Raw genomic sequence first — 23,168 nt, forward strand, 5'->3', positions numbered from 1 at the left:
GTCTATCATGATCCGACGGAGGCCTTCTTGGGCTTCTTTGTTCCGTACTTGCTTCGACTCGACATTCGGTTGGCAACACCGCCCTAGATTATGCTCGTTAGCCACGGTGTTCTTTCATCAGGCACAAGAAGCAAGCAAGACCCCTTTTCCCTCTCTCGTTGGCAAGCGGCCACGTAACTCGGAACCCAGAGTCTCATGCCAGCCGGTTCATACCAAAGGGGTCTGAAGAACGAGGAAAAAAAGACCGGACAAGGACTCACCAGATCCAGGGCGCCGCGCACCAGATGGTAGCGCACACCGGGGCAATCCTGACTGCGGCCGCCGCGGACGAGGACGACGCTGTGCTGCTGGATGTTGTGGCCCTCGCCGGGGATGTAGGCCGTGATCTGGCGGCCGGAGCTGAGGCGCACACGGGCCGTCTTGCGCTCGCCCGAGTTGGGCTTCTTGGGCCGCGTGATGCCCACCTTGAGGCACACGCCCTTCTGCTGCGGCGACCGCGTCTCGGCCAGCGCCGGCGACACGGCGTGGCGCGCCCGCTTGCCCGTGCGGACTTTCTGCAAAGACGTGTGTGTGGTTAGCGATGTGATGTCCTGTTCTGGGGGCAGGCTTTCTCAGGTCGGGTGGGTGCGCGTAGGAAGCCGCTGCAGCGGGTGCCGCCGGCGGAGGGAACTCGGGGTGTGTCTGCGTACTCTTAAGGCTTGGTTCAGTGTCGTCTGGGGTGAGGGCGTGGTCGAGAAGGAGCGCGGGACGGCAGGGAGCGAGGCGGCCATCTTGCTGGCGATGGACGGCACGGCTGGCCTCCGTGCCAGTGTGGGCATCAGGTATCTGAGGATGGGCGCCGCCATGGTGGACGGTGGGCCGGGGCTCGCGAGGTGTGGTCGGTCGTGGAGTGGGCGAGGATCGAGCTGCCGGGTCCTGGGCTGAGCTGAGCTTCCTTCACGATACTCTCTCCCTATCTGCGCGTAGTTGCTGCATGTAACTTTCCCAAGACCCGTTCCTTCCAATTTTCGTGCACGGGCCACCACTCCTTCCCCGGTCGGCCTGCCACTGGCCAGCTCTGTGAGTGGCCAGTGATTGGTTAGTGAGTGGTCCACGATCCAGCCAATCAGCGCTGGATTGGGTGGATGAGCTGGACCCGACGAGAATCGGTATCGGCGGCTCACTTTGTCCGGGTGCCAGGCTCCTGGGCCCCTGGGCCCCTGGGATCGGGCCCTTCCGATTCACATGCCAACGCCCAGCCAATCCACGATGAGCGGGCTGCCCATGATGCAAGCTGCCGCCAGCTGCCCCCATCTGGGCAGCTCCCTTTACCCCGGAGACCTGGCACTTGACGCCTGGGGACGTCATGGCAGCCCCACGAGTCAGTCTGCCATGGGCCGTGGCGCCCCATGGCTACCCTCGGCTTCTGGGGGGTCAGTCCGGCTGCGGTTGGACGAATGGAGACTCTGGGGAAACTGCCCGTGGAGGATATGAACGAGCTGCACCTGGACCTCTCCGTGCCATTGACCGTCGGGACGAGCGTATTGGCATTCCGCGAACTCTAGACTTCCCTTGGTGGACTATATACCCCGTGCTTGGATCCTCATCACCGAAGACCAAGACCTTGTACCATCTTACCCCCTCCTGTAGCTGCTTGACTCCATTGCCAACCGGGCCTCGGCTGCGCCAGCAAGTACCACCATCACCATGTCTTCCATTGCAAGAGCGTTGCGCCCTGCGCTGCGCCGGAGCCAGACTGTCATGACCAGAGCCTCTGCCCCGTCGCCACGTTGCCAGAGGATATGCAGACCGTTCAACGCGCCTCAGCAGTATGTCGTGCCATTGCACTATGCCAGAACCACCGTGGGCTTACACTGACGGTTTCCCAGAGCACGATGCCTCTCGGCAACCCCCCGCCGCTTCAGCGACATGACCGAGATCCCGCCAACCCCCATATCACACCTCTCTGAGACCGAGGCTGCCATGCAGGAGGCCGTCTCCAAGTTCGCCAACGACGTCATCCTGCCCAAGGTCCGCGACATGGACGAGGCCGAGAGCATGGACCCGGCCCTGGTCGAGCAGCTTTTCGAGCAGGGCCTGATGGGTGTCGAGATCCCCGAGGAGTACGGCGGCGCCGGCATGAACTTCACCGCCGCCATTGTCGGCATCGAGGAGCTGGCCCGCGTCGACCCCTCCGTCTCCGTCATGGTCGACGTCCACAACACCCTCGTCAACACGGCCATCCTCAAGTGGGGCAGCACCGACCTCAAGAAGCGCTTCCTGCCCGCCCTGGCCACCAACACCGTCGGCTCCTTCTGCCTGTCTGAGCCCGTCTCCGGCTCCGACGCCTTTGCCCTGGCCACCAAGGCCACCAAGACCGCCGACGGCTACAAGATCAGCGGCAGCAAGATGTGGATCACCAACAGCATGGAGGCCAACTTCTTTATCGTCTTTGCCAACCTCGATCCCAGCAAGGGTTACAAGGGCATCACCGCCTTCATTGTTGAGAAGGACGCCAAGGGTTTCAGCATCGCCAAGAAGGAGAAGAAGCTCGGCATCAAGGCCAGCAGCACCTGCGTCCTCAACTTTGACGATGTCGAGATCCCCAAGGACAACCTCCTCGGCAAGGAGGGCGAGGGTTACAAGTACGCCATCGGTCTCCTGAACGAGGGCCGCATCGGTATTGCTGCCCAGATGACGGGTCTTGCCCTGGGCGCCTGGGAGAACGCGGTCAAGTACGTCTGGAACGACCGTAAGCAGTTTGGCCAGCTGGTTGGTGAGTTCCAGGGCATGCAGCACCAGATCGCCCAGAGCTACGTCGAGATCTCAGCCGCGAGGGCCCTGCTCTACAACGCAGCTCGCAAGAAGGAGGCCGGCCAGGACTTTGTCCGCGACGCCGCCATGGCCAAGCTGTACTCGTCCCAGGTTGCCCAACGCGTGTCCGGCCTGGCCATCGAGTGGATGGGTGGCATGGGTTTCGTCCGCGAGGGCCTGGCTGAGAAGTACTGGAGAGATAGCAAGATCGGTGCCATTTATGAAGGAACCAGCAACATTCAGTAAGTGTGAATTTTCCGGACGAGTCACGGAATGACCGTTGCACGTAAAGAATAATTAACTAACGAAACCATAGGCTGAACACGATCGCAAAGTTGTTGCAAAAGGAGTACACTGTCTAGAGTTTTGATGTAAAGGCCACTGCTAGTTGGGTGGAGTTCAATATTGAAGCCCGTGTTTCTTTGAAAGGGCCAAAGCGGCGTTCAGCACCATGTCACGATGCATCACTTATATGGAGTTATGTAGATCGTCTCAATCTTCACAAGATACCTCTTACGACCAGATTATAACGCCTAACCTGTATTGAAATATGACGGTCCATCACATCATTGATTATTTTAGGCCAAACCATTCCAAACTTGGTATAGTAGATTGGGTATATATGCTCACGCTGGGCATATCTGAATGCCTCCAACCCCCAGCCTCGAAAGGCACTATCATGAAGTCCGCACCGCGGGAGAGCTGGCCATTCCCAGGTCGTGCGTCTGCCCGTAGGCATTATGGTAAGTCATATCTGACCCGTACGGAGAATGTATATGTGCGTAGCTAGCGTTGCCCCACCGCTGGGGATTGTACTCCTGAGTATCGTACACGACGCCGTGCGAGCCGACCTCCTGCACCTGCACACTGCTATACGCGGGCTTGCCATCGCCGTCGTCGGTCCTCCGCGACCTGGCTCGACCGCCGCCGCCCCGGGCCCGGGCGGCAAAGAACAGTGGTGGCGGGTGCGGGAGGTGGGTCAGCAGCAGCACGACGAAGAAGACGATGCAGATGGTGGGCAGCAGCCACGGCGTCAGCAGATACGTCAGCCCGTGGGTCGACGATCTGGCCAGCAGCGACACTAGCGACAGGCCCAAGCCCATGAGGAAGAACAGCGCCGTGCGGAACATCACGAACGTGCTCCAGCCACCGGATGAGCGCCGCCGCCGTGTCAGCGCGAACATGATCGTCATCAGCATCAGCACCAGCCCGGCTGTGATCTGTAAGATGGGAGACATGTCAGCTTCTTTTTCTGTGGTTTCAACCCAACTTCTGTATCACGGTCGATGTCTGCTAGAGAGACGCTCGAAGTCTAGACGGGATGCCACTCGGCTTCACTGAGAACCTTATGTTCTTCACTAGACCACGCGCAACACGGGAGTTAAGGGGCACTTACATAGCCATATTGAAAGACTGTGTCGTAGCGGGTGGCGATCTGTATAATGCCTGCGTCCTGCCGCAGCGCCGGGTCCGTCTCCTCCATGTCCTCGAACGGATCGATCTTGAACCCCACGAACAGCGAGTTGATGATGGCGTACAGCAGCTCGTTGACGTCGTATTCGAAGCGCTCGAGGAGGTCCGGATAGGTGCCCGGCGCGCTGTCCCACAGGCTCTGTGGTAGGCCCTGGACGTCATGGAGCAGGGTGGTGACCCGTTCGTCCGTCTCGGTGTATGTCGACGGGTACAAGTTGAAGATGATCTGGACGGTGCTGTTGAGCTCCGCCGCCAGGTAGTCGCTGGTGATGTAAACGTCGGTGGCGGCGATCTTATCGATCAGGGCATTGAACTCCCCATTGACCCATTCCGTCAGCTCGTGTACCTTCCACCACACCATGAATTGCGTTGCGCCCTCCATGAACAGCAGCAGGAACACGTGGAACGGGAAGTGCAGCATCGACCACGCCAGCTGCCGTGCCCCCTTCAGATGGTGATGGTTCATCCAATCGAAGTAGAGCATGAAAAAGCAGTACATCAGCGCGATGGCAGACGTTAGGACGCCGATGGTTGCGCTGGCTGGGGAGAGGACACGGTTAGTCGTTGGGTTTGGAAGCGAAGAGAGACGAGTGAGACGGGGAGGATTAGGGGGAAAAGGCAACTTACTCCACCCTGCGGCGTTCTTGACGATAAGCACAACGTTCTTAGCAATGCTGGTGACGCCACCGCCGAGGATGATGACCGTGAGCACCGTCATACGCTCTGTCAAGTGCGTTCCCGTGAACGTGAGGACCTTGTAGAACTTGGCCAGGCCAAGCTGGATGATAGCCTCACACACGGCGACGATATACCATACGATGTAGACCCTGCTGTTCCGGTTCTCTTCGAACCGGAAGGTGACGCCAAGGAAGATCATGGCCGCGACGAAGTGCACTGCCGCGGCGATGGCGATGGGGTATTTGCCCTGCTTGTACCTGCGGATGTGCCACATGATCGTACCGTATTGGACGACGAGGACAAGTCGTGAGACCATCAAAATGATTGCTAAACCCCTTATATCAGCTAATCTGTCGGGCGAATATCATTGCTGGTTGACTTTTGCCTACACAGTGTCTGGAAGGAAGATTTCTCCTGCTGGTCTGGGTTGAAATATGTGACCACGACGCTGAATCCGACCATCACGCCAAGGTGTGCAGTTCGGATCACGCGCTCAAAGATGCTGTCCGTGACGAAGCGGACGTCGAACATGCCGACGAGGAACCAGGTGAACCACAAGATACTAGTGATTATCAGTGTAAGTGTTGTCGAAGGAATTGGAATTCTTGGGAGGCATACGTCAGGTATCCGATGTAAGAGTATAAGTCTTCTTCCTTGGAGACGCCTTTCGACTACGCGAAATGGGTTATCAGTGGCCGCCGTCATGTCATGTAGCATTTGGAACTTACAGATGAGAACACCTCCAGATTGGCCACGAACCATAAGTCGTAGAAAAGCTAAGAGCTATATCAGAATATTTGGTGCCTATCACGTTACTCGCTGCGTCGTACCTCATAATTAGTTGAACTAGAATGCTGTTGACATGTTAATCAAATCTCGCTGACATTTGAAGTGGATCACATGGAAACTTACCTTCACGAATTCAGGGCAGTCATGGTCGTCTCTGTACCGAAAGCCAAGGTCTTCAACGTCAGGCTCCCCGTCGATGCTCAAGCCTATGGAAGCGACCCTTTCGGCCTTCTTGTCATCATCGGGGATCAACGGGCTAGCAATCAGCTTCAGGTTGCTGTCCCTGCGGAGAACCTCCTGCGCTGGAGCCTCGTAGCTGATATTCTCGCGGCCGGTCATGGTGATGATGGCGCCAGCAGTATTAGGCTTGTGTGCTTGTGCCTGTCCTTTTCGACTTTCCCATTCGACTATTTCCAGAGCCGGAGCTACTCTTGTCTTAATGACTGGATAGAAATACAGGTGGACGACGGACAAGATGACATGGCCATGGGGGCGACGGTACCATATAGCAAAGTCGAAGGAATCAACCCATGGCACATCATCAAGCTCTAGGTATGCAGTGGAGCCACACTGCCATCCTAAAGCTTGTAAGTCAGGCTGTCAAAGGGGCCATTGCTAGACCGATTCCTTCGCAACATCGTCTCCTATTGGCTGCCGCTGCTTACATTTGCTGAGGCTGAACATTCGTGGGTCACCAGTGAGCATTTCGGCTCTTGGCTTCTGGCTCTACGCTCGCCGCCAATGCCAGTTGGGGGCTAAGATCGTCTCGCTTCGCACCGTCGTACTGACATTGCATACTGACCAACCAAAAGGTTCGAGGGTAGTAATTAGGGGGGAGCTCTAATGCGGTCACTTTACCTATTCACCACAAGCTTATAATCCCTACGCCAGCGACTACCCCATCAAAATTAGTAGGGCTAGAGGGGGAAGAGATATGCAGATCAAGCCGCGCCTATAGCGTCGTCAAGCAATTAGACTTTTGACTCCTGGTTACTCATCACAGCTTCGGCCTCACGGTCGCCGTATCTTGACCATACCTAGATCCGAGCCAGATGATTCACACGATGCCCTTTCCTTGCATCAAGGAACTGCTGCATCAGAAAAGCTGACTCCCATGGATCCGATTATCGTAACCTATTTTTCACAACCCAAAACCACACACTCAGGCGCCTGGAAGGTATTGCTAAAAATAGCGAGCTCTGGTAATGTCGCAGCGCAATCAGACGCTAGAGCAACACCAACGGGGTGGGTCACCAGCCATCGACAACCCCCCTGCAAGCAAATACCTGACCGCTACACTAGTTGTCCCAATCACTAGAGCCCTGGTGCTCGAATAGGTAAATGCGAGGCTGTGCTGCCACGTGAGTCAACCTTGAAATAGAAGTTCGAATCTGCAGATCTTGCATCTCAACTCCACTGGCCCCGTCCCGCTCTTCACACGTACTCCGCAGGCGGGATTGGTACTCCACCGTATATAGCACCAGAGGCTTGCAAGTGCTCTAGTCCATGGTCTTGGGTCTTGGTAAAAGCTTATCGAGCAAAGTCTTTGGCCGCTCCATGACAAGCTAGCAGAAATCGTTGGGAAGGCTGTGCTGGCGAATTGTTGGATTGACATAATTCATTCTTGGCTCGCCTTCACGTTGGAGAGGGATATTCTGCAACAATATGTATACTTGATAATGGCTTGTATGCAAAACGATGAAATAACACACAGCGTCACACCACATCATGCCCTAATTGTAGCACTGCTAGTGGTTGCGTTTCATCATTCTACTAGAGAAGCATTCGTGACCGGTCGATCTAGTACACATCTGCTAGAGGCTGGATTATATATCTCATAATCTAGTATACCAGCAAAGCCCGCACCTCGACGCTTTCCCTGCACCCCTCGTCTCCTCCATATGCCGGGTCCTCAAAGGCGCAGTGAGGTGCCCGCCTTGCAATATCCTTTGCTGAATCGAAGCATTTGATCAGTACGACCTCGTCGGGTGTCTGCTCATACTTAAAGTACCAACGGTGAGCTGCGTTGGGCCGCACCGTCCACGTCTCGGCCTTCTTCTCTCCTGAGTCGTCAAGCACAGAAGTGGCGACAAGGTCTGCCTCTGGCACGGACTTGGAGTCTGCCACGGCTAATGGGTCTTGATGGATAGTCTTGATTGGGCGCCAAAGCTGTCTATCCGTCAGTCATGGAGTTCGGTTAAGGAAACTGTGAGACCATTTGAGTATGAGAGAAAAGGGCACACATTGATTATTTGCCATCTTCTCTCCATCAGGGCATCATTTTCCTCCGGCCAGTACTTCCTCAGCACTAATTCAGCTCCGTGGTATGACTGGTCTATGTGGACCCGCCTCAGTGGCCCTCGAGATGCTACATTGTTTTGCCCAAGCTGATGCCAGTACGATGGGCCGCGGCGCACTTTATAATCGAAGACGTGTACTCGAGATGCTCCCGTTCTATAATGCAATAAGCCACACATGCCAGCTAGGTGCAACACGTAAACTCACATGTGGCGGAGCAACTTCTCCGCCTCTGGGAAATACTCCCCTTTGATCCTTTGCTCGTCATTGAACAGCTTCTCATTGCTCTCGTGACGGCAAAACTGAAACCCGTGGGAGTCCAGAGTGAAGTGGCCTTCCTGGCCAGTTACATCCTCCACTGTAACTTGGAAAGCGATAGTGGGTCGTTCGTTGGTCACTTTGGTGTCTCCAACTATAATGGGCAAAGGTGCAGAGCCGTCACCAGGGTCTTTCCAGTAGTTCAGAGTCGTGACGACATCATGGCGGCTTGGTGATACACTGCCAAGTTGAGACGCGTGTATTTTCGAAGCTGGTGGGATCAAAGGTAGCCTGTGAGAAACCAATGTAGCCATCGTGGAACTACCAATAGGATCAATACTAGTCAGCCGCGATCAAGCACTGACCTTTAACTTCCGCGACGGTTCTGCGAACTCAGATACTGGATCCTCAGGGATCCCCGAAAACCCAGTCTGTAGTGACGAGAATTGTCTGATTCAACATAAAGACCGTCATGTTCATACGCGGACATCTCAAGTCGGGTCGCATGCGGGGTCACAGAACTCCAATCATGATATAGCCGGTTGTTAATGATTGGCAAGGTCATACGAGACTCACCGAGTCTGCATTCTGTTTACCCCATATACCACGAGGTTCTATGCGCATAACGAAGTAATATAAAGTTAGGTCGATAACCGATGCCTCGAAAAGGCTCTTCCGCTAACATATATCCATTGTGTCAACTCAACTCCATTAACTGGAAATGGAGTACATCGTTAGTTATACTACATGTTCTTGAGTTCCGTGTGAATTGATCGGGATCGATACTAGCTAATACATAAACCTGCAAGTATTCATCTGATATTAATGTATTTCGAGGTGTCGAAAAACCCTCTCGGTGTTTACTTCACCCGTAATTGTTGCTAGGCAGTGGAAAGCAAGGGGATCATTAGTCATCTGCATAAGCCGCCAGTACAAATATTAAACAACAGTTTTGTATTTCTTTTACGTAAATTCATGGATGGTATGGCGTCCAAGTCAATATTTGATTGCTTTGATGTCTACAGCCAACAGAGGTGGGTGCCGTATGTATCGCGCACACTTTCTGCATGTTCTGAATGTATCTTGCTCACCACCAAACGAAGCAGTAACGTATCAGATGCTGGTTTGTGGCCCTCAAATACAGATCTGGAATCTGTTGATCCTTGAATCATGAGAACGAAGTAGGATGGCCAGCATGACTGCAACTATAAGCACGGATGGTTCGCTCACGACGCCAAAGAGGAGTTGCGGCGAGCGTGTAAGATTCGGTCTTGATTTCACACCAATAATATCGTGTCAATATGTGACCAAATGCATCTCTCACCGGAGATTCGGGCTTATTCCTTCGGTAGGATCACAAAAAGAGTGATCTCAGGTGACACGTGTGATACATATATAAGCGAACCGGTGTGCAAGCTACATGTGGTAGCACAGACAAGATCAGTTTCCCCTCTTCAAACTACCAGAATCCTCATCTTCCGCAACCGTGCAAATCGTCTCTGAATAGTTCAAGTCGTCATGTCGGCTTCTCCGCCCGTTGGTAGGGATCCGGAGGTGATCCAGATCAAGAGCAGAGAAGGGGTGATGTATGGCCGCATGGATTTTGACACCTTCGAAAAATGCCCATGGTCTAGTTCAGCGCCGCCGCCTGAATTGCTATCAGGAGCGACCGTGTTGCTACTGATTCGTTATCCTGAAAAGGGCAGCAAACACCCAACCTTCGAAAATGCACTTCGGGACAGTTGCCTCAACTTTCCACCAGAAGCATTCACCACCAGAACCTCAGCAGATCACCTGATTGACCGAGGCGCTTCTGCTTTGCACGACCAGTTGTTCATCGCCTCGTGGCCGATATTGCATTCCATAAAAGAAGAGTCACTCCGAATTCTGAAAAACGTGTATAAGAAGTCCAGTGAGTCTAGTCAGAAAGACAAACGGCGGTTCGAATGGGATTATCTTAACAGCATACTGGACGCCGATAAATCCCGTGACACATATCATTTCATAACTGTTACCAGCTGTACATTCTACTATCATACGTCACGCACAGGAGTAAACATTGGTATGGCTTTGGCCCGCATCACTTTCATTTGTGACTGTTCTTATAACCACCTCTACAAAGAGCTGATTCGCGAAAGATAGGTGTCTTCCTATTCAACGACGAGTTTCGGGCCCCATACACTAAGCTCTATGGCAGTCAAAGTTCAAATCGTGGATTAGTTCAAGAGATTTGGCAAACTCGCTCGCGAATTCTGGACTTGGTAGATCGCGACAACAAGGTGTTGGCCATGACGGGTCTCATCCAGTTCCTGGGGCAAGTCGCTATGTCAGACGTGTATACCGTGATTTGCCAACTGAATGTCGCGCTTGAAAGGCTCGTACGACATGTTTTGAGTAAAAGCCCCAGTGAGGGCGCTGGTCAGACCGCTGATCTCTCCATCGAGGGTGACAATCAAGTGTCTGATATTAGCAATCAGTTGACTGAGTTGAGCACCAACTGTTTTCACCTCGAACACTTTCTGTCTTACACGCAATCCAAACTTAGGTTATCGGATGATGCAAGCATGAAAGAAAATTTGCATTACGTACGAGAGACGGTAGCAGCGACTAAGCAGCGCATTGATGGGTTTACTCAGACGCTCATGTCTACAATGAGCATCATTGAGAGCCAAAAGGCCATACAGGAAGCTGAGAATATCGGGAAGCTCACTCAACTTGCTTTCTTCTTCATCCCCGTGACGTTTGTCGCCAGCATATTCGGAATGAACATTGTCGTATGTGGCATCAAGACTGAACGGTACACTGCTGACGAGTTGCAGGAATTCGAGGACAGACTAACATCGTGGATATGGATTGCTGCATCTTTCTCCTGCCTGTGCATCACCTACGGCCTGTTGTATCGCGCAAGAATCCCTTGGGATGCCTCGCCAGTTTCCGCTCGCTTGAAGAACTTTTGGGACCACTTCTGGGAGCCTAGGAAAGTACGTAACAGCGCAGGCTGAACAGGAACACCGACATCATGAGGCATACCGACTGGCGAGCCAAGTTGCTACACGGGTGAGAGGAGTATTTCAGTCGAAAGGCTGCCTCAAATCACGCAGGCAAAGCAAATACTGGCCAGAATCCAAATTGCACCAATGCGGCATTGATCAGGGAGAGAAGTGGCCACCAACCGAATCAAGGATATTTTCATAGCTGAAACTGGCCGACAAGACACTCAGTAGTCTGGCGGATGAGTTCCAGGCCGTGTAGCGGTCGTGAATATAGAAATTCGCAGGGTGAGAGGCTCAGAGGAGAAGCAGCTATATTGCTGCACATACCGGTGGTCTTTATGTACTTATGAATTTAACGAACTGAACGACACGGATTGATTTCTTCTTTCTTGTCATGAGTAACAAAAGTTACACAGAATAATCTGCTTCAGGCCACATAATATCTCGCTCACTGTGCAATTATCTTTGTGGTTTCATCAAAGACTTGCTTGATAACCATCGACCTTGGCGGTTATGTAGTATTTGATAACCTGGTTACTGCGTAACAAGCGAGTAACGTCGGTAACTCACCTTCCAGTTCATAGAATGAACCGATGTTTGGCCGGTCGTATTCGTGTTAGGCCGCAAATGTCGTGCAGAAGCGGTGAGTGGGACAAAAAGGGGTGGGAGGCTCTCGATTGGCCAATTCAAGGATTTTTGTTGAAGAACCCTGCCAAAACCGTTGTTCGTCCACGGGAGCACAAAGTGGCACTTTCTAGAGGGTAGAAGCAGACCGGGCTGGCTTCGAGACGACTCCGATCTCACGTTTGTTGGACCTGCTCTGTACTGTAAAACTTACGATGGGCTCCTCTGAGCTCCTAAAAGCAAATGAGATCTTGAAGACTCTGATTTGAAAGCGGGCGGATCCTGGGACGACATGGCGTGTTCCCCTAGTCCTCGGAAGCACGCCAGACCGGAGGCTTAAGCGGCTGCTCCCAGGGCGAATCAGACGGCCAGCATTTCCGCAGGTTTATCGATCGGGTGGGGTAGGTCAGAGCTCTTTTTAACGCCGTGAATCGATGCCGCAGTTTGAAGGCCGCCCCTCCACGCCGAGAGCGTCGAAGACGACGAGCCGGGAACTCGGAGTAAAGTTTTGTTTCCCATTGATGGCATGGCCGGTGGTATAAGTGAGATGTGCCATTGCGGAGATACATAACTACTATGTAGACACGGGGCGACAGACAAGATTCTAGCGCTGGTCGTCGGACTGTCGCGCTGTACTAGCAGCCCGCTCGAGCCGGGTGTAACCTGTTGTGGGTAAGGGTGCGATCAACGAAATACAACCCCCCTTGGGCGCCTCAAGGTGGTAACTAGGGAATTTGCGGCAGTCAACCAGTAGTTCGGCCTGCCGTGCTGTAGATGATTATTTGCGCCGCTGGGGCGGGCGTGTGGTAGGCCTGGTCGGGGTCCCCTCCCCTCCTGTCGCTCGCTCACTCGCCTCGCGCTGCCTCGCCTAGGGCGATAGGAGATAATAGTAATTTCTTGTCCCCGGGGGAGCGACACCTTCCCACCTTCTCTCTTGGTGCTTCATCTTTTCTTTCCCGAGACTCGCCAGTTGAAGGATCTGTCTCTCCTTGACTGCTGGTGAAGAGGTGCTCCAACACGCGAGACGTTCTCCCGTCACCCTCTTCCCCCCTCAACCTTATCTGGGCAGATCTGGTTCCTGAACTCTCTCTTTTTTAGTCTGTCGCAAAGAGCCCTGATAGGTCACGATTTGTTTTCGCGTGCGAGCGACACCACCACCCGACAGACATTCCCCAGGAGCACCTGTCACTGCTTTCGCCCACTACCCAGGACTCCGTCATCCACCATGGCTACGAACGCGACGAGCTTCACGTCGCCTCTGGCCGACAAGTTCCCCGCCGTCAACCTGCCTCCCCAGTTCGACTATGTCGTCGACAAGGTCGCCAACGCCGGCATCCTCACCTGGGTCGTCACCCTGCTGGCTCTTGCTGTCGCATACGATCAGAGTGTGTACCCCCCCTCCTCCGCTGCTCGCTCCGGCCAGCAACAAGTCCAGGAGACTTCGTGACTAACCGAACCTCGCAATGCAGTCAGCTACTGGACGCAAAAAGGGTCGATTGTCGGCCCTGCTTTCAAGGAGCCCTTCATTGGACCCTTCCTCCAGTCCGTGAACCCCAAATTCGAGGAGTACTACGCCAAATGGAAGAGCGGCCCTCTTAGCTGCGTCTCTGTCTTCCACAAGTAAGTTTTCTCTACCGTTCCCGTTTCCCTGTTTTTATCTGAGCCGCCGCTGACTGTCTACCCCTCCAGATTCGTTGTCATTGCATCCACTCGCGACCTGTCCCGCAAGGTCTTCAACTCGCCCGCCTTCGTGAAGCCATGCGTTGTTGATGTCGCCACTAAGATCCTCGGAGAGAAGAGCTGGGTCTTCCTGGACGGGAAGGAGCACGTCGACTTCCGCAAGGGCCTCAACGGACTCTTCACCCGCAGGGCTCTGGAATGCTACCTGCCCCGTCAGGAAGAGGTCTACAACACCGAGTTCAAGAAGTATGTTCAGGTCACCAAGGAAGCCGGAGGCAAGCCAGTCCCCTTCATGACTCACTTCCGTGACCTCATGACCGACGTCTCGTGCCGTACCTTCGTCGGCTACTACATCTCCCAGGAGGCCATCAAGAAGATCTCGGACGACTACTTCCTCGTTACGGCTGCTCTCGAGCTCGTCAATTTCCCCCTGATCATCCCCTACACCAAGACCTGGTACGGCAAGAAGGCTGCTGCTATGGTCATGGACGAGTTCGCCAAGTGCGCCGCCAAGGCCAAGGTTCGCATGGCCGCTGGTGGTGAGGTTTCCTGTATCATGGACGCCTGGGTCAAGGATATGATTGCCTCCAAGAAGTGGCGTGAGGCGACCGAGAAGGGACTGTCGACCGAGGGACTTGAGAAGCCTCAGCCCCTGATCCGCGAGTTCACCGACTTCGAGATCTCCCAGACCATCTTTACCTTCCTGTTCGCTTCCCAGGACGCCACCAGCAGCGCTGTCACCAACATGTTCCAGATCATGGCTCAGCGCCCCGAGATCCTGGACCGCGTCCGTGAGGAGAACCTGAAGACCCGCAAGGGCGACATCCACGCGGCCGTCACTCTGGACGAGCTCGAGTCCATGACCTACACCCGCGCCGTCGTTCGTGAGCTCCTGAGATACCGCCCTCCCGTCCTGATGGTGCCCTACAAGGTCAAGAAGGCCTTCCCCATCACCGAGGACTACACCGTGCCCAAGGGTGCCATGGTCATCCCTACCACCTACATGGCTCTCCGCGACCCTGATGTGTACGAGAACCCCGACGAGTTCGACCCTGAGCGCTACTACAGCGGCGATGCTGAGGAGAAGGGCGCCAAGAACTACTTGGTCTTCGGCACTGGCCCTCACTACTGTCTCGGCCAGCACTACGCCCAGCTCAACTTGGCCCTCTGCCTCGGCAAGGCCTCGTTGCTGCTTGACTGGAAGCACCACGCCACGCCCCTTTCCGAGAACATCAAGGTGTTTGCTACCATCTTCCCTGAGGTGAGTCCAGTCACTTTGACTATAAGCGAAAGACAAGTATGCTAACTTGTTCCCCAGGACGACTGCCCGTTGACCATGGAGGAGCGAAAGTGGTAAGCGACTGGAACACCTTGATAATTCCACACCACTGCCTTTGAAGGAGCGCAACATCGTTTTAGGCTCTATCAAACATCATGACAGACTACCAACCCTTAGAATAATTGTAATCCGTATACTGTATATACTTGAGAAAAGTTTGGGGAAGAGAGAGAGAGAGAGACAATGGGATTGGGTGGGAGGTACTTCGACGTTGGCAGCAGCTGACGAAACGAGATGAATAAAGTAAAATGAACTTATGGCGCGGTTCCACCATCGTAGTGGTTTGGATACCACGTAGTGATACCATATCGACTTCGATGAGGACTCGGATTACCATCCTGTCATGGTACCTCGTGGACTTCTTAAAGACGGATCAGCATGCAGTGAATCACACCCTAGAGCCTCTGACTACAGAAGTACTTCAGCGCCCTTCATGATAGAGATGCCCAGGGCGACAAGTTCTTCTGCCCTGGTAACGCAACAGCCAAGATGACTGCCACAGATGTCACCCAGCCTCGATGCGAGGTATCGGCTTTGACAACAATACTTGTCATCAGTGGATTCACCATCGCGGGGTCAACCTTGGGGCCGATCTGCAGCGATGCTTGGGCGTGCTTCGCCAGGTATGTCAGAAATGAGCGAAGCAGCCTCAGCCGCCAGAAAGAGGGAGTCCTTCGAGACAGAGCCAGATGCCGAGAAGAGAAGCGACTGATTGACGTATGTGCCCAACGCAGACAGGGAGTCGGACGGCCGTGGCGGACGCCGCAATGTCTCCTTTCAACAAGTCCACACGGTGATTAACAAAGGGGTGCATCGGACCGGCAGATGTAACTGCTCTGGGGGGTCCAACTCGTAGAACAACACGTACCGCGGGCCATGAGATCGCGAATCTCGGACGCCGCTGGTGGTGGTATTCCTGGTAGCATAGCTGGGAACTTTGCTGTCCTACACGTGGGTGGCTACATAAATAAGAAGCAACGGATCGGGCTTGTGAAGGTATAGGCGGCGCAAGCTATACCACGCAATATCCACGTCATTTGGGGGCCGAGGCGCGCTCGCAATCGCTACTGAGCAGCTAAGTTACCGCATCATCCGTATCAATTGGCACATTAGTAGGCGAACGAATGCACTCAATCAGAACCACCTTCCCATCGTTAGCTTTGAAACTCCTTGCTGAAAGACCAATGGTAGGTAGCTGCGTCCTATGATATGTGCTTTAAGTGGAGATGCCGAGAATGCGCATATCAATGGGATTATATGGGTAGTTAACTAGTTGGTACCTGGGCCATCCGTAGCGTCAGAAGCTCAACGCTTCGTGAACGAGCAAATCAGACCCATACTCTGATCAGCACAACCTCATAACTACATCCCACGAACCCGGCACCATGGCGGCGAAACGCATCTCCCTCGGCGCCGCCCTGCGCACGAGCTCCCAATTGACGCCCCGCGCCGCAGCACCAACAGCTCTACGCAGCTTTGCGACCTCGGCATCCCAAGCTTCACGGCCTCTGGTCCTCAGCACCCGGCCGTCCGCACGGGCGACAGCGGCAGTCACAGCATCGTCATCCTCCTCCCAGCGCGGCGTGCGGTGGTCCTCCGAGTCGGCGACGGGGAGCAAGATCTACAGTTTCGAAGAGGTATGCGCTCTTTCGTTTTCCTCTCCAGCCACTCCCCCTGGCATACCACAAGAAACGGTAGCGACCAACACACGTACACCGACGTCATAAAGCCCGGCCTCTACAGTGCACCGGGACACAGACCCTAGACCTAGACACGATGTGACTGACAACCTGTGAACCACGCAAACAGATCCGCGCCCTCTCCAAGGACGCCTCGCGGCCGCTGACCATCGTCGACGTGCGCGAGCCGGGCGAGCTGGCGTCGACGGGGCGGATCCCGGGGGCCGTCAACGTGCCGATCACGACGGCGCCCGACAGCTTCCACATCGCCGACGACGAGTTCGCCGACCGCTTCGGCTTCGAGCGCCCCGGCAAGGTCGACGAGGTCGTCTTCTACTGCAAGGCCGGCGTGCGCAGCCGCGCGGCCGCGGGCATCGCGCGCGACGCCGGCTGGACCCGCGTCGGCGAGTACCCCGGCAGCTGGATCGATTGGGCCGGCAAGGGTGGGGAGATCGAGCGGTCTTGAAGGGGGGGAGGTGGAGGCGCGAGGAGAGGGGACTCTGGGGACTCTGGTCAGCGAGTCGTGGATTGGCATTTAGAAGACAGTCACAACCACAGCCACTGCCCAAGAGGCTCGTCCGATGAAGACGTTGCGGATCATGTCACTGCACGATGTTATCAGGAGCTTGCCCTGTCTGCCGAGATCAGAAGTGACATCACTGTGGGCAGGGCCTAAGAAGAGCAATGGGGCAGTTTATACTGAGGCTTGGTATCCATATAAAGACCATATCTAATGTTACAAGTCTGTAAATCAAAAACAAAATTCCATAAGACGCCCCTAAGCATGCTGAGCTACACCCTACATATCGCTGCTCCCGTGACCCGGTCCGGCCCGCGCCGTGTCAAGACACTCTATAGGCGTAACATGAGTCGCAACATTGCCCCGGGACCCTCTGCGGGCTCCTTGGGCTCACTCTGGATCGGCGCCGGGCTCCCGGCCTTGAAGAACAGAACCTTGATGGCGATGGCCAGCGCCAGGTGCAAGGCGACGACCAGGATCAGCAGCACCTTGCTCGTCTGGCGGTCGGTGGCGCTCAGCACGGGCCAGAAGTTCCTCAGCAGGAAGGCGACCGAGAGGCCAAAGCCGATGCCGACGAAGAGGTAGTTGAGGAGCTGGATGGTCGACCAGCTGATCAGGGCCACGGGGATCCAGATCAAGTTGGCGTAGCCGTAGAGCGCCCAGCACTCGAGCAGGTTCGCCGATTCGGAGCCGAAATAACGAAGGGCGCCGAAGAGGAGGATCGGGATCACGAGGGTGTAGCCGTAGATGAGACCGGCGGCGCCTGCATTATTTCCATAGTCGTTAGCTTGTGCCCCATAACGTTCCCCTTAACTCTCCCCTATACCCAGAATGAAGGCTCCAACACGGAGGGAAACGAAGTAGAAAGAGAGAAAACCTACCACTTAGCAGCGTAAAGTCGTAGACGAAGGGCCCGTTGCCCGTGGAGGCCAGGTACTGGCTGATGGTGCCGCCCATGAAGAGGATGAAGACGACGGTGGTGGCGATCCAGAAGGGCCCGTACAGGTCCGGGTTGCCCTCGAGCACGTCGAGGAAGTTGGCGCGCGGGTACAGGGCGGCCCAGCAGCGCGCCAGCACCGACGACGTGTCGACGTCGAAGAACTGCGCGTAGAAGGACAGCGACCACAGGAACCGCTTCGACGAGCCCGACCCGGACCCCGAGCCCGCCGTCGCCGGGGGTGGCAGGCCGGAGCCGCCGCCGCCGCTGCCGCCCTTGCGCGTGCTGTTGGACGGCGCCGTGAAGGTCGAGTTGTGGAATTCGAGGTCCTCCTGGAGGTCGGTGTGTCCGAGGTCGCCCTGGGAGTTGCGCGTTGCGTCAGCACGTCAGTCCGTCGTCATGCCTTTGCTATCGATGCCTTCATGGTTCATGGTTGGACGGCCATGGAGGCAGCGCCAGATGCAAGAGCTCCGGGTGGGATGCCTACCTCGTCATCTACGTCTACGACGGCATCGTAGCCGGCTCCAGACATGTTGAGGACACTGGCTGTTCGGAGGCGACTGGCAGCAGGTTTCGGCGAGCCTTCAATGCGCTCTTGCGTGGTGGTGTTTGCCTGGTCTGGGGTACGTGGTGGTTGCGATGGGTTGAGCTGGAGCTGTCTACCTGGAGCTTAGAGGCCACGGAAGCAGCCCGGGCTTTACCCGTGTCATTCGTAGCGTAGTAAGTTACAGTGACTGGCGGGCGCTTCTAATTGGTCCCAACACCGACCCCTGCGACTTACCTTCAAGACCTAGGTACAGTAAGTTACCATTATGAGCCTTTACGACGCGTGCTGCATTTTTCAAGTCCTTCCTCTTTCTGATCCATCGTGGCCAAATCAGAGAGACAGAACGGGAGGATCTGGGAATGTGCAGAAGGTTATACTTGGTCGAGCCATTCACGCAGTTGCTCAAGAAGACTTGACACGGTGAATGATCTGAAATGGACTTTGGGTGTAACATCTACCTGTCGCTGGTCGGTTGTATAAGAAGTCTCCGCCAGATACAACGAATACAGGTGGCTGATCCAAAAACTGCGCATTTTCTTTAGCACTTCAGCATTGCCAATTGGGTAATGCTTAAACGTCGCCATCACGGTTTCTTTGTGAATACTTGTGCGTACTGGGGTACCTTTGGCCTTCCACCGAGACATGTGCGCTCACACACCGTCAACGGCCGGGACGGATAACAGACGGATGCTAACACCTCTAGGCTACCATGAGCTGTGGTTAAACGAGCACGCGGGCCCTTGTGTCTCGTGTGAAGGACCTGTTGACGGTTTACTGTTATGAACCTTGACATAGACGATGCGGCCAATTCTGAGACCTAGATGAATCAGGCGCCCATAAACACGCTCTCAACCCTGCAATGGACCTCATCCTTTCTGGTATTTGTGATCATGGGCAACGTCTGCCGTGGTGGTGGAGGAAGAGGAGCTGCTGCTGCTGCTGCTGCTGCTTCTTATTGAGATGCGAAAGTTGGACAAGCTTGACCGTCATGATCGAGGAAAGTCAACAGCAGTTCGCGAGGAGTTTCTTTTTGGTGCTCCCGACGAGGAGAAGTACGGTAGAGAATTGCGCACCATGTATTCGAATACGTGCTTGCAACACCCATCGCTGGACAAACACTCAATCGCTTTTAGAGAGACGAAACCCAACTGAGCCAAACTCCCATCGTGATGCGTGGCCGGCATTCAAAAAGAAACAAGTCTTTCAGATCGTATCATAGCTTGATTGTCTCCTATCTAGACGATGCTATTTCCGCACACATGCCCAAGCCATGAAATGAACCAGTCGAGTTGCTCTCGGTACCGAGGACCTCCACCCTTCCGATCTGTGTCATGATGCCAAAACCAAGTACGCCGGGGAGATGAAATAAAGCGAATCGTTTACTTGAGCTTCTTCTTGGGTCGGAGCTGGTTGGTGTGACCGCACTTGCGCTTACGGCAGTTGGTGGCTCGCGGGGGAAGACGGGCCTGTAGGTCATTCGCGTTAGCTGCGACAGAACGCCCAAGCCCGAAAGGCAGAGGCAACTTACGTAGCACTTGCGGCAGATCATCTTCTCGCAGTTGAACTTGGAGGCCAGGGCCTTGAGCGAGGGCTCGATGATACCACCACGGAGGCGGAGGACCAGGTGGAGGGTGGACTCCTGTAACGAAATAGTCAGTATCGGCCGATGCAATGATGGTGTCCCCCGTCCTTTAGAATCTCTACGCAACCCAGTCGAAACCCTTGTAGAGCATAGTATCTCGGTCCTGCGAGTGCCTGAGAAGTCCACGTACCTTCTGGATGTTGTAGTCGGAGAGAGTGCGGCCATCCTCGAGCTGCTTGCCAGCGAAGATCAATCGCTGCTGGTCCGGGGGAATGCCCTCCTTGTCCTGGATCTTGGACTTGACATTGTCGATGGTGTCGGAAGACTCCACCTCAAGGGTGATGGTCTTGCCCGTCAGGGTCTTCACGAAGCTGCGAGTCGGGCCATGTCAGTACCTCTGTGCCACTGTGTCTAATCCCACATCTCCTGTCCTTTCCTGTGTCGGGCGGCTCGCGGGTTTGGCCAGTTCGGAGTGCTGGATTGGGTGGATTGGTCGGGAGGGGGATCTAGAAAACTCACATCTGCACTGCAGGCACGGATATGTTAGCATACTGTCACTTTCCAAGCGATGGCGGACGTTTGCGACTTACTTTTGCCGGTCTTCGATGAATTGCTGTTGGTGATGGGAAGTCTGAGTGATGTCGCCTCTCGCAAAAAAGTTCCGGTGGGGTGAAATTGAGAGGAAAATGGTTGCCCTAGGTGGATCAGGTGACTTGGTGGGTGTGGGGCCTGGCAGTTTCGCGGGCAAGAGGAGTGAATTTATCTTAGGTGCCAATCAAATCCGAGCTTCGGCCTTGTCCTCCCTGGCTCGGTGCTCGAAGCCACTGTAGGACCACTAACGTAATACCGTACTGAGCGAGGTAAACGATGGACCCCGGGGCGACCCGCAGACCTCAATCACCGTCCAGTGCGGTTCATGGATGGCTGCCGCTATCACAGCTTGAGCCGATATGCTTGCGCAGTCTGCATTGACATGTGTAATGTTGTACAAGAGAAAAGTAATCTGGGTATCTAGATGTCCATCGAAACAGAATCGCGCCACGCCGCCCTTCCATGCCTATCTTATAGAAGGACTGCCCTCCCCTTGCCCTTGATATCTGCATACTCGGCGTGTTCTTGTGACTGCCCGATCTTGTCCTTCTTCAACTTCCTAGCAGACCATATCTCCAGGCGTCTCTCGACTTGTAGAGCAGCCATCAACAAGGCCTGGACCGATATTGCGGCCAACTCTGCTGCTACTCCGTAGAAAGCCTTTGCATGTTCGGGCAGCTCGTCTTCTGTCCGCCACACCGGACAGTAGTCACGGGCAGCTCTCTTGCCACCTGCTGTGTCTGGCTGTGGCTCAACTGTCCGCATAGTTGCATGTAAAGCCTTGTAGCGTTCTTTGATATTGGCATTATCGTTTGGCTGTTCAGCCATATCCAGTTCACCTGCTGTCCTGCTGTCCTCTTGAAATGGCTGGCGGATAAAGGCAGGTGCTGTAGAAATGTTAGGGTCCAAGTAATTCTCTCTGCTTCTTTCAACGTGAAGGCATTGCTCACTTTTGGGTTCATCATCACCTTGCGTGATCCACATCCTCTCGAACCAGTCCATGAAATCATCCATCTTCTGCTTGTCCATCGTCAGCGCTTCATTCGCGGTTATCTCGTGCTCCGTTCCTCTTTCCAGCTTGTCTTCCGATTTTTGCGGTGGCTGCTCTCTGGTCTTTCGCCACTCTTCCCAGTTGATTTGCGTCGTTCTTGGGTCACCCTCGCTAATGGGCGGACGCTGGACGCCGTCAAGAGGATGCAGTAGTTTCGTCGACACGACGACCAAGGTAATGAGTAATACTTCTGGGTTATCCATGGCGCGCACCCGCTTAGAATTTGCGTCAGGAAACCCGAAATCCGCCTCGAGAAGTTGAGAGAGGCATTTGACCATGAAGTAGATCTCGACCGGCAAGGTGAGTTGCTGAATGTAATCCACCAGAATCGGCACGTAGTTCAGTGGCGGGAGTTTGAGTTCGGCGTGAACGTTGAGTGTGATCGCAAGCTCTTGTGCGGTAGCAAGCAGTTTGCCCCGCTTGATGTGATCTCGAACTTGCAGTGCTCTGTGATACTTGGCCGGCAGACGGTCCTTGACGTGCTGCGGAATGCCGTTGAAGGCAGCCAAAAACTCGATATCGCCCTTCATCGCCCACTCGTGGAAGTCTCCCATCCTGACGGGAAGTCGCAGGACAATGCAACCTAGATAACATAGCGCCAGGGTATGTACAAGGCCCGGCGACCTCCTCGACCCTTCAATAGCCCATCGCGAGCTCGTCGACGCATCGCTGTCCTCGGGCTCGCTCGCGCTCGTCGCCTCGTCAGTCTCCGGACCCTCAGTGCCATCCGCCATCATCGGCAGTCCCAGCAGATACGTCCACAGACCCCGGACGACCGACTCCAGCTCGTTCGGGAATCCTTTCTCTTCCCGCACCAGCCATAAGAGCTGCTTCCGGATGATGAGCTGCAATATCTCGAGGTACAGTTTCCTGCCTTCGGGACCCTCCAGCTTCACCGCTGCTCTCTGCCGCTTCTCCTTTCTAGCCTTGGTCACCTTCCCCGTTGTTCCGTATTCATCCTCGCCGGCATCGTGGGATGCAAAACCCTCGAGCTGATGGCCGTTCTTGCAGTAGCGAAGTCCTTCCTGCTCATACCAGAGCTTAGTAGAGCACTCCTCGCACCTTTCAGGAGGTCGCATGCGATGGTAGGAAGAAGGCGCCATAATGTATGGTATAGGATGTGACAGTGGACCTTGACACGACGAGATTGTACCGGGCGACTAAACTAAGGCCAAAAGCGTCCGTGCCTAGTGCTCAGGATGAAGTGTTGCTGGAATACTCATTGGAAGGATTCTTGCGCAAATTAGGCTAGTTAATGTAGTCGCTGACTTGGGCAACGTTCGGAAATACAGCTACTTTGTTTCGATAAATAGGTGAACACGCAACTTAAGCCAGT

The 23,168-nt window shown here is 54.7% G+C and overlaps 9 protein-coding genes across 9 annotated transcripts; 4 read left to right on the top strand and 5 right to left on the bottom strand.

The window, feature by feature from the left end:
• Window positions 1-5: 5 nt before the first annotated feature.
• Window positions 6-845, bottom strand: JN550_001358 (uncharacterized protein; the record flags this gene model as incomplete). Its single annotated transcript, XM_049312191.1, has 3 exons — window positions 6-83; window positions 261-554; window positions 690-845. The coding sequence occupies 3 exons, from the start codon at window positions 843-845 to the stop codon at window positions 6-8; spliced, it is 528 nt and encodes a 175-aa protein (XP_049177264.1).
• A 543-nt stretch (window positions 846-1,388) lies between these two features.
• JN550_001359 (uncharacterized protein) lies at window positions 1,389-3,155 on the top strand (the record flags this gene model as incomplete). The annotated part of the gene is made up of 4 exons (XM_049312202.1): window positions 1,389-1,520; window positions 1,630-1,808; window positions 1,869-3,035; window positions 3,110-3,155. 4 exons carry the CDS (start codon window positions 1,389-1,391, stop codon window positions 3,153-3,155), a joined length of 1,524 nt encoding a protein of 507 aa, XP_049177265.1.
• Window positions 3,156-3,470: 315 nt separating this feature from the next.
• Window positions 3,471-6,072, bottom strand: JN550_001360 (uncharacterized protein; the record flags this gene model as incomplete). The annotated part of the gene is made up of 8 exons (XM_049312213.1): window positions 3,471-4,013; window positions 4,190-4,806; window positions 4,894-5,271; window positions 5,334-5,506; window positions 5,563-5,615; window positions 5,673-5,720; window positions 5,775-5,798; window positions 5,857-6,072. 8 exons carry the CDS (start codon window positions 6,070-6,072, stop codon window positions 3,471-3,473), a joined length of 2,052 nt encoding a protein of 683 aa, XP_049177266.1.
• Window positions 6,073-7,575: 1,503 nt separating this feature from the next.
• JN550_001361 (uncharacterized protein) lies at window positions 7,576-8,603 on the bottom strand (the record flags this gene model as incomplete). Its single annotated transcript, XM_049312224.1, has 3 exons — window positions 7,576-7,902; window positions 7,977-8,187; window positions 8,239-8,603. 3 exons carry the CDS (start codon window positions 8,601-8,603, stop codon window positions 7,576-7,578), a joined length of 903 nt encoding a protein of 300 aa, XP_049177267.1.
• A 1,204-nt stretch (window positions 8,604-9,807) lies between these two features.
• Window positions 9,808-11,291, top strand: JN550_001362 (uncharacterized protein; the record flags this gene model as incomplete). Its single annotated transcript, XM_049312236.1, has 2 exons — window positions 9,808-10,381; window positions 10,432-11,291. The coding sequence occupies 2 exons, from the start codon at window positions 9,808-9,810 to the stop codon at window positions 11,289-11,291; spliced, it is 1,434 nt and encodes a 477-aa protein (XP_049177268.1).
• A 1,840-nt stretch (window positions 11,292-13,131) lies between these two features.
• Window positions 13,132-14,943, top strand: JN550_001363 (uncharacterized protein; the record flags this gene model as incomplete). Its single annotated transcript, XM_049312247.1, has 4 exons — window positions 13,132-13,291; window positions 13,376-13,526; window positions 13,596-14,847; window positions 14,905-14,943. The coding sequence occupies 4 exons, from the start codon at window positions 13,132-13,134 to the stop codon at window positions 14,941-14,943; spliced, it is 1,602 nt and encodes a 533-aa protein (XP_049177269.1).
• Window positions 14,944-16,310: 1,367 nt separating this feature from the next.
• Window positions 16,311-17,070, top strand: JN550_001364 (uncharacterized protein; the record flags this gene model as incomplete). The annotated part of the gene is made up of 2 exons (XM_049312258.1): window positions 16,311-16,562; window positions 16,735-17,070. 2 exons carry the CDS (start codon window positions 16,311-16,313, stop codon window positions 17,068-17,070), a joined length of 588 nt encoding a protein of 195 aa, XP_049177270.1.
• Window positions 17,071-17,456: 386 nt separating this feature from the next.
• Window positions 17,457-18,872, bottom strand: JN550_001365 (uncharacterized protein; the record flags this gene model as incomplete). The annotated part of the gene is made up of 4 exons (XM_049312269.1): window positions 17,457-17,887; window positions 18,006-18,420; window positions 18,549-18,716; window positions 18,870-18,872. 4 exons carry the CDS (start codon window positions 18,870-18,872, stop codon window positions 17,457-17,459), a joined length of 1,017 nt encoding a protein of 338 aa, XP_049177271.1.
• A 1,115-nt stretch (window positions 18,873-19,987) lies between these two features.
• Window positions 19,988-22,935, bottom strand: JN550_001366 (uncharacterized protein; the record flags this gene model as incomplete). Its single annotated transcript, XM_049312280.1, has 7 exons — window positions 19,988-20,074; window positions 20,137-20,247; window positions 20,381-20,561; window positions 20,710-20,716; window positions 20,781-20,821; window positions 21,296-21,668; window positions 21,732-22,935. The coding sequence occupies 7 exons, from the start codon at window positions 22,933-22,935 to the stop codon at window positions 19,988-19,990; spliced, it is 2,004 nt and encodes a 667-aa protein (XP_049177272.1).
• Between the last annotated feature and the right edge of the window lie 233 nt (window positions 22,936-23,168).

This window comes from Neoarthrinium moseri, assembly GCF_022829205.1.
Source record: "Neoarthrinium moseri strain CBS 164.80 chromosome Unknown scaffold2_Wmoseri_CBS_16480, whole genome shotgun sequence".
Taxonomy (NCBI): domain Eukaryota; kingdom Fungi; phylum Ascomycota; class Sordariomycetes; order Amphisphaeriales; family Apiosporaceae; genus Neoarthrinium; species Neoarthrinium moseri.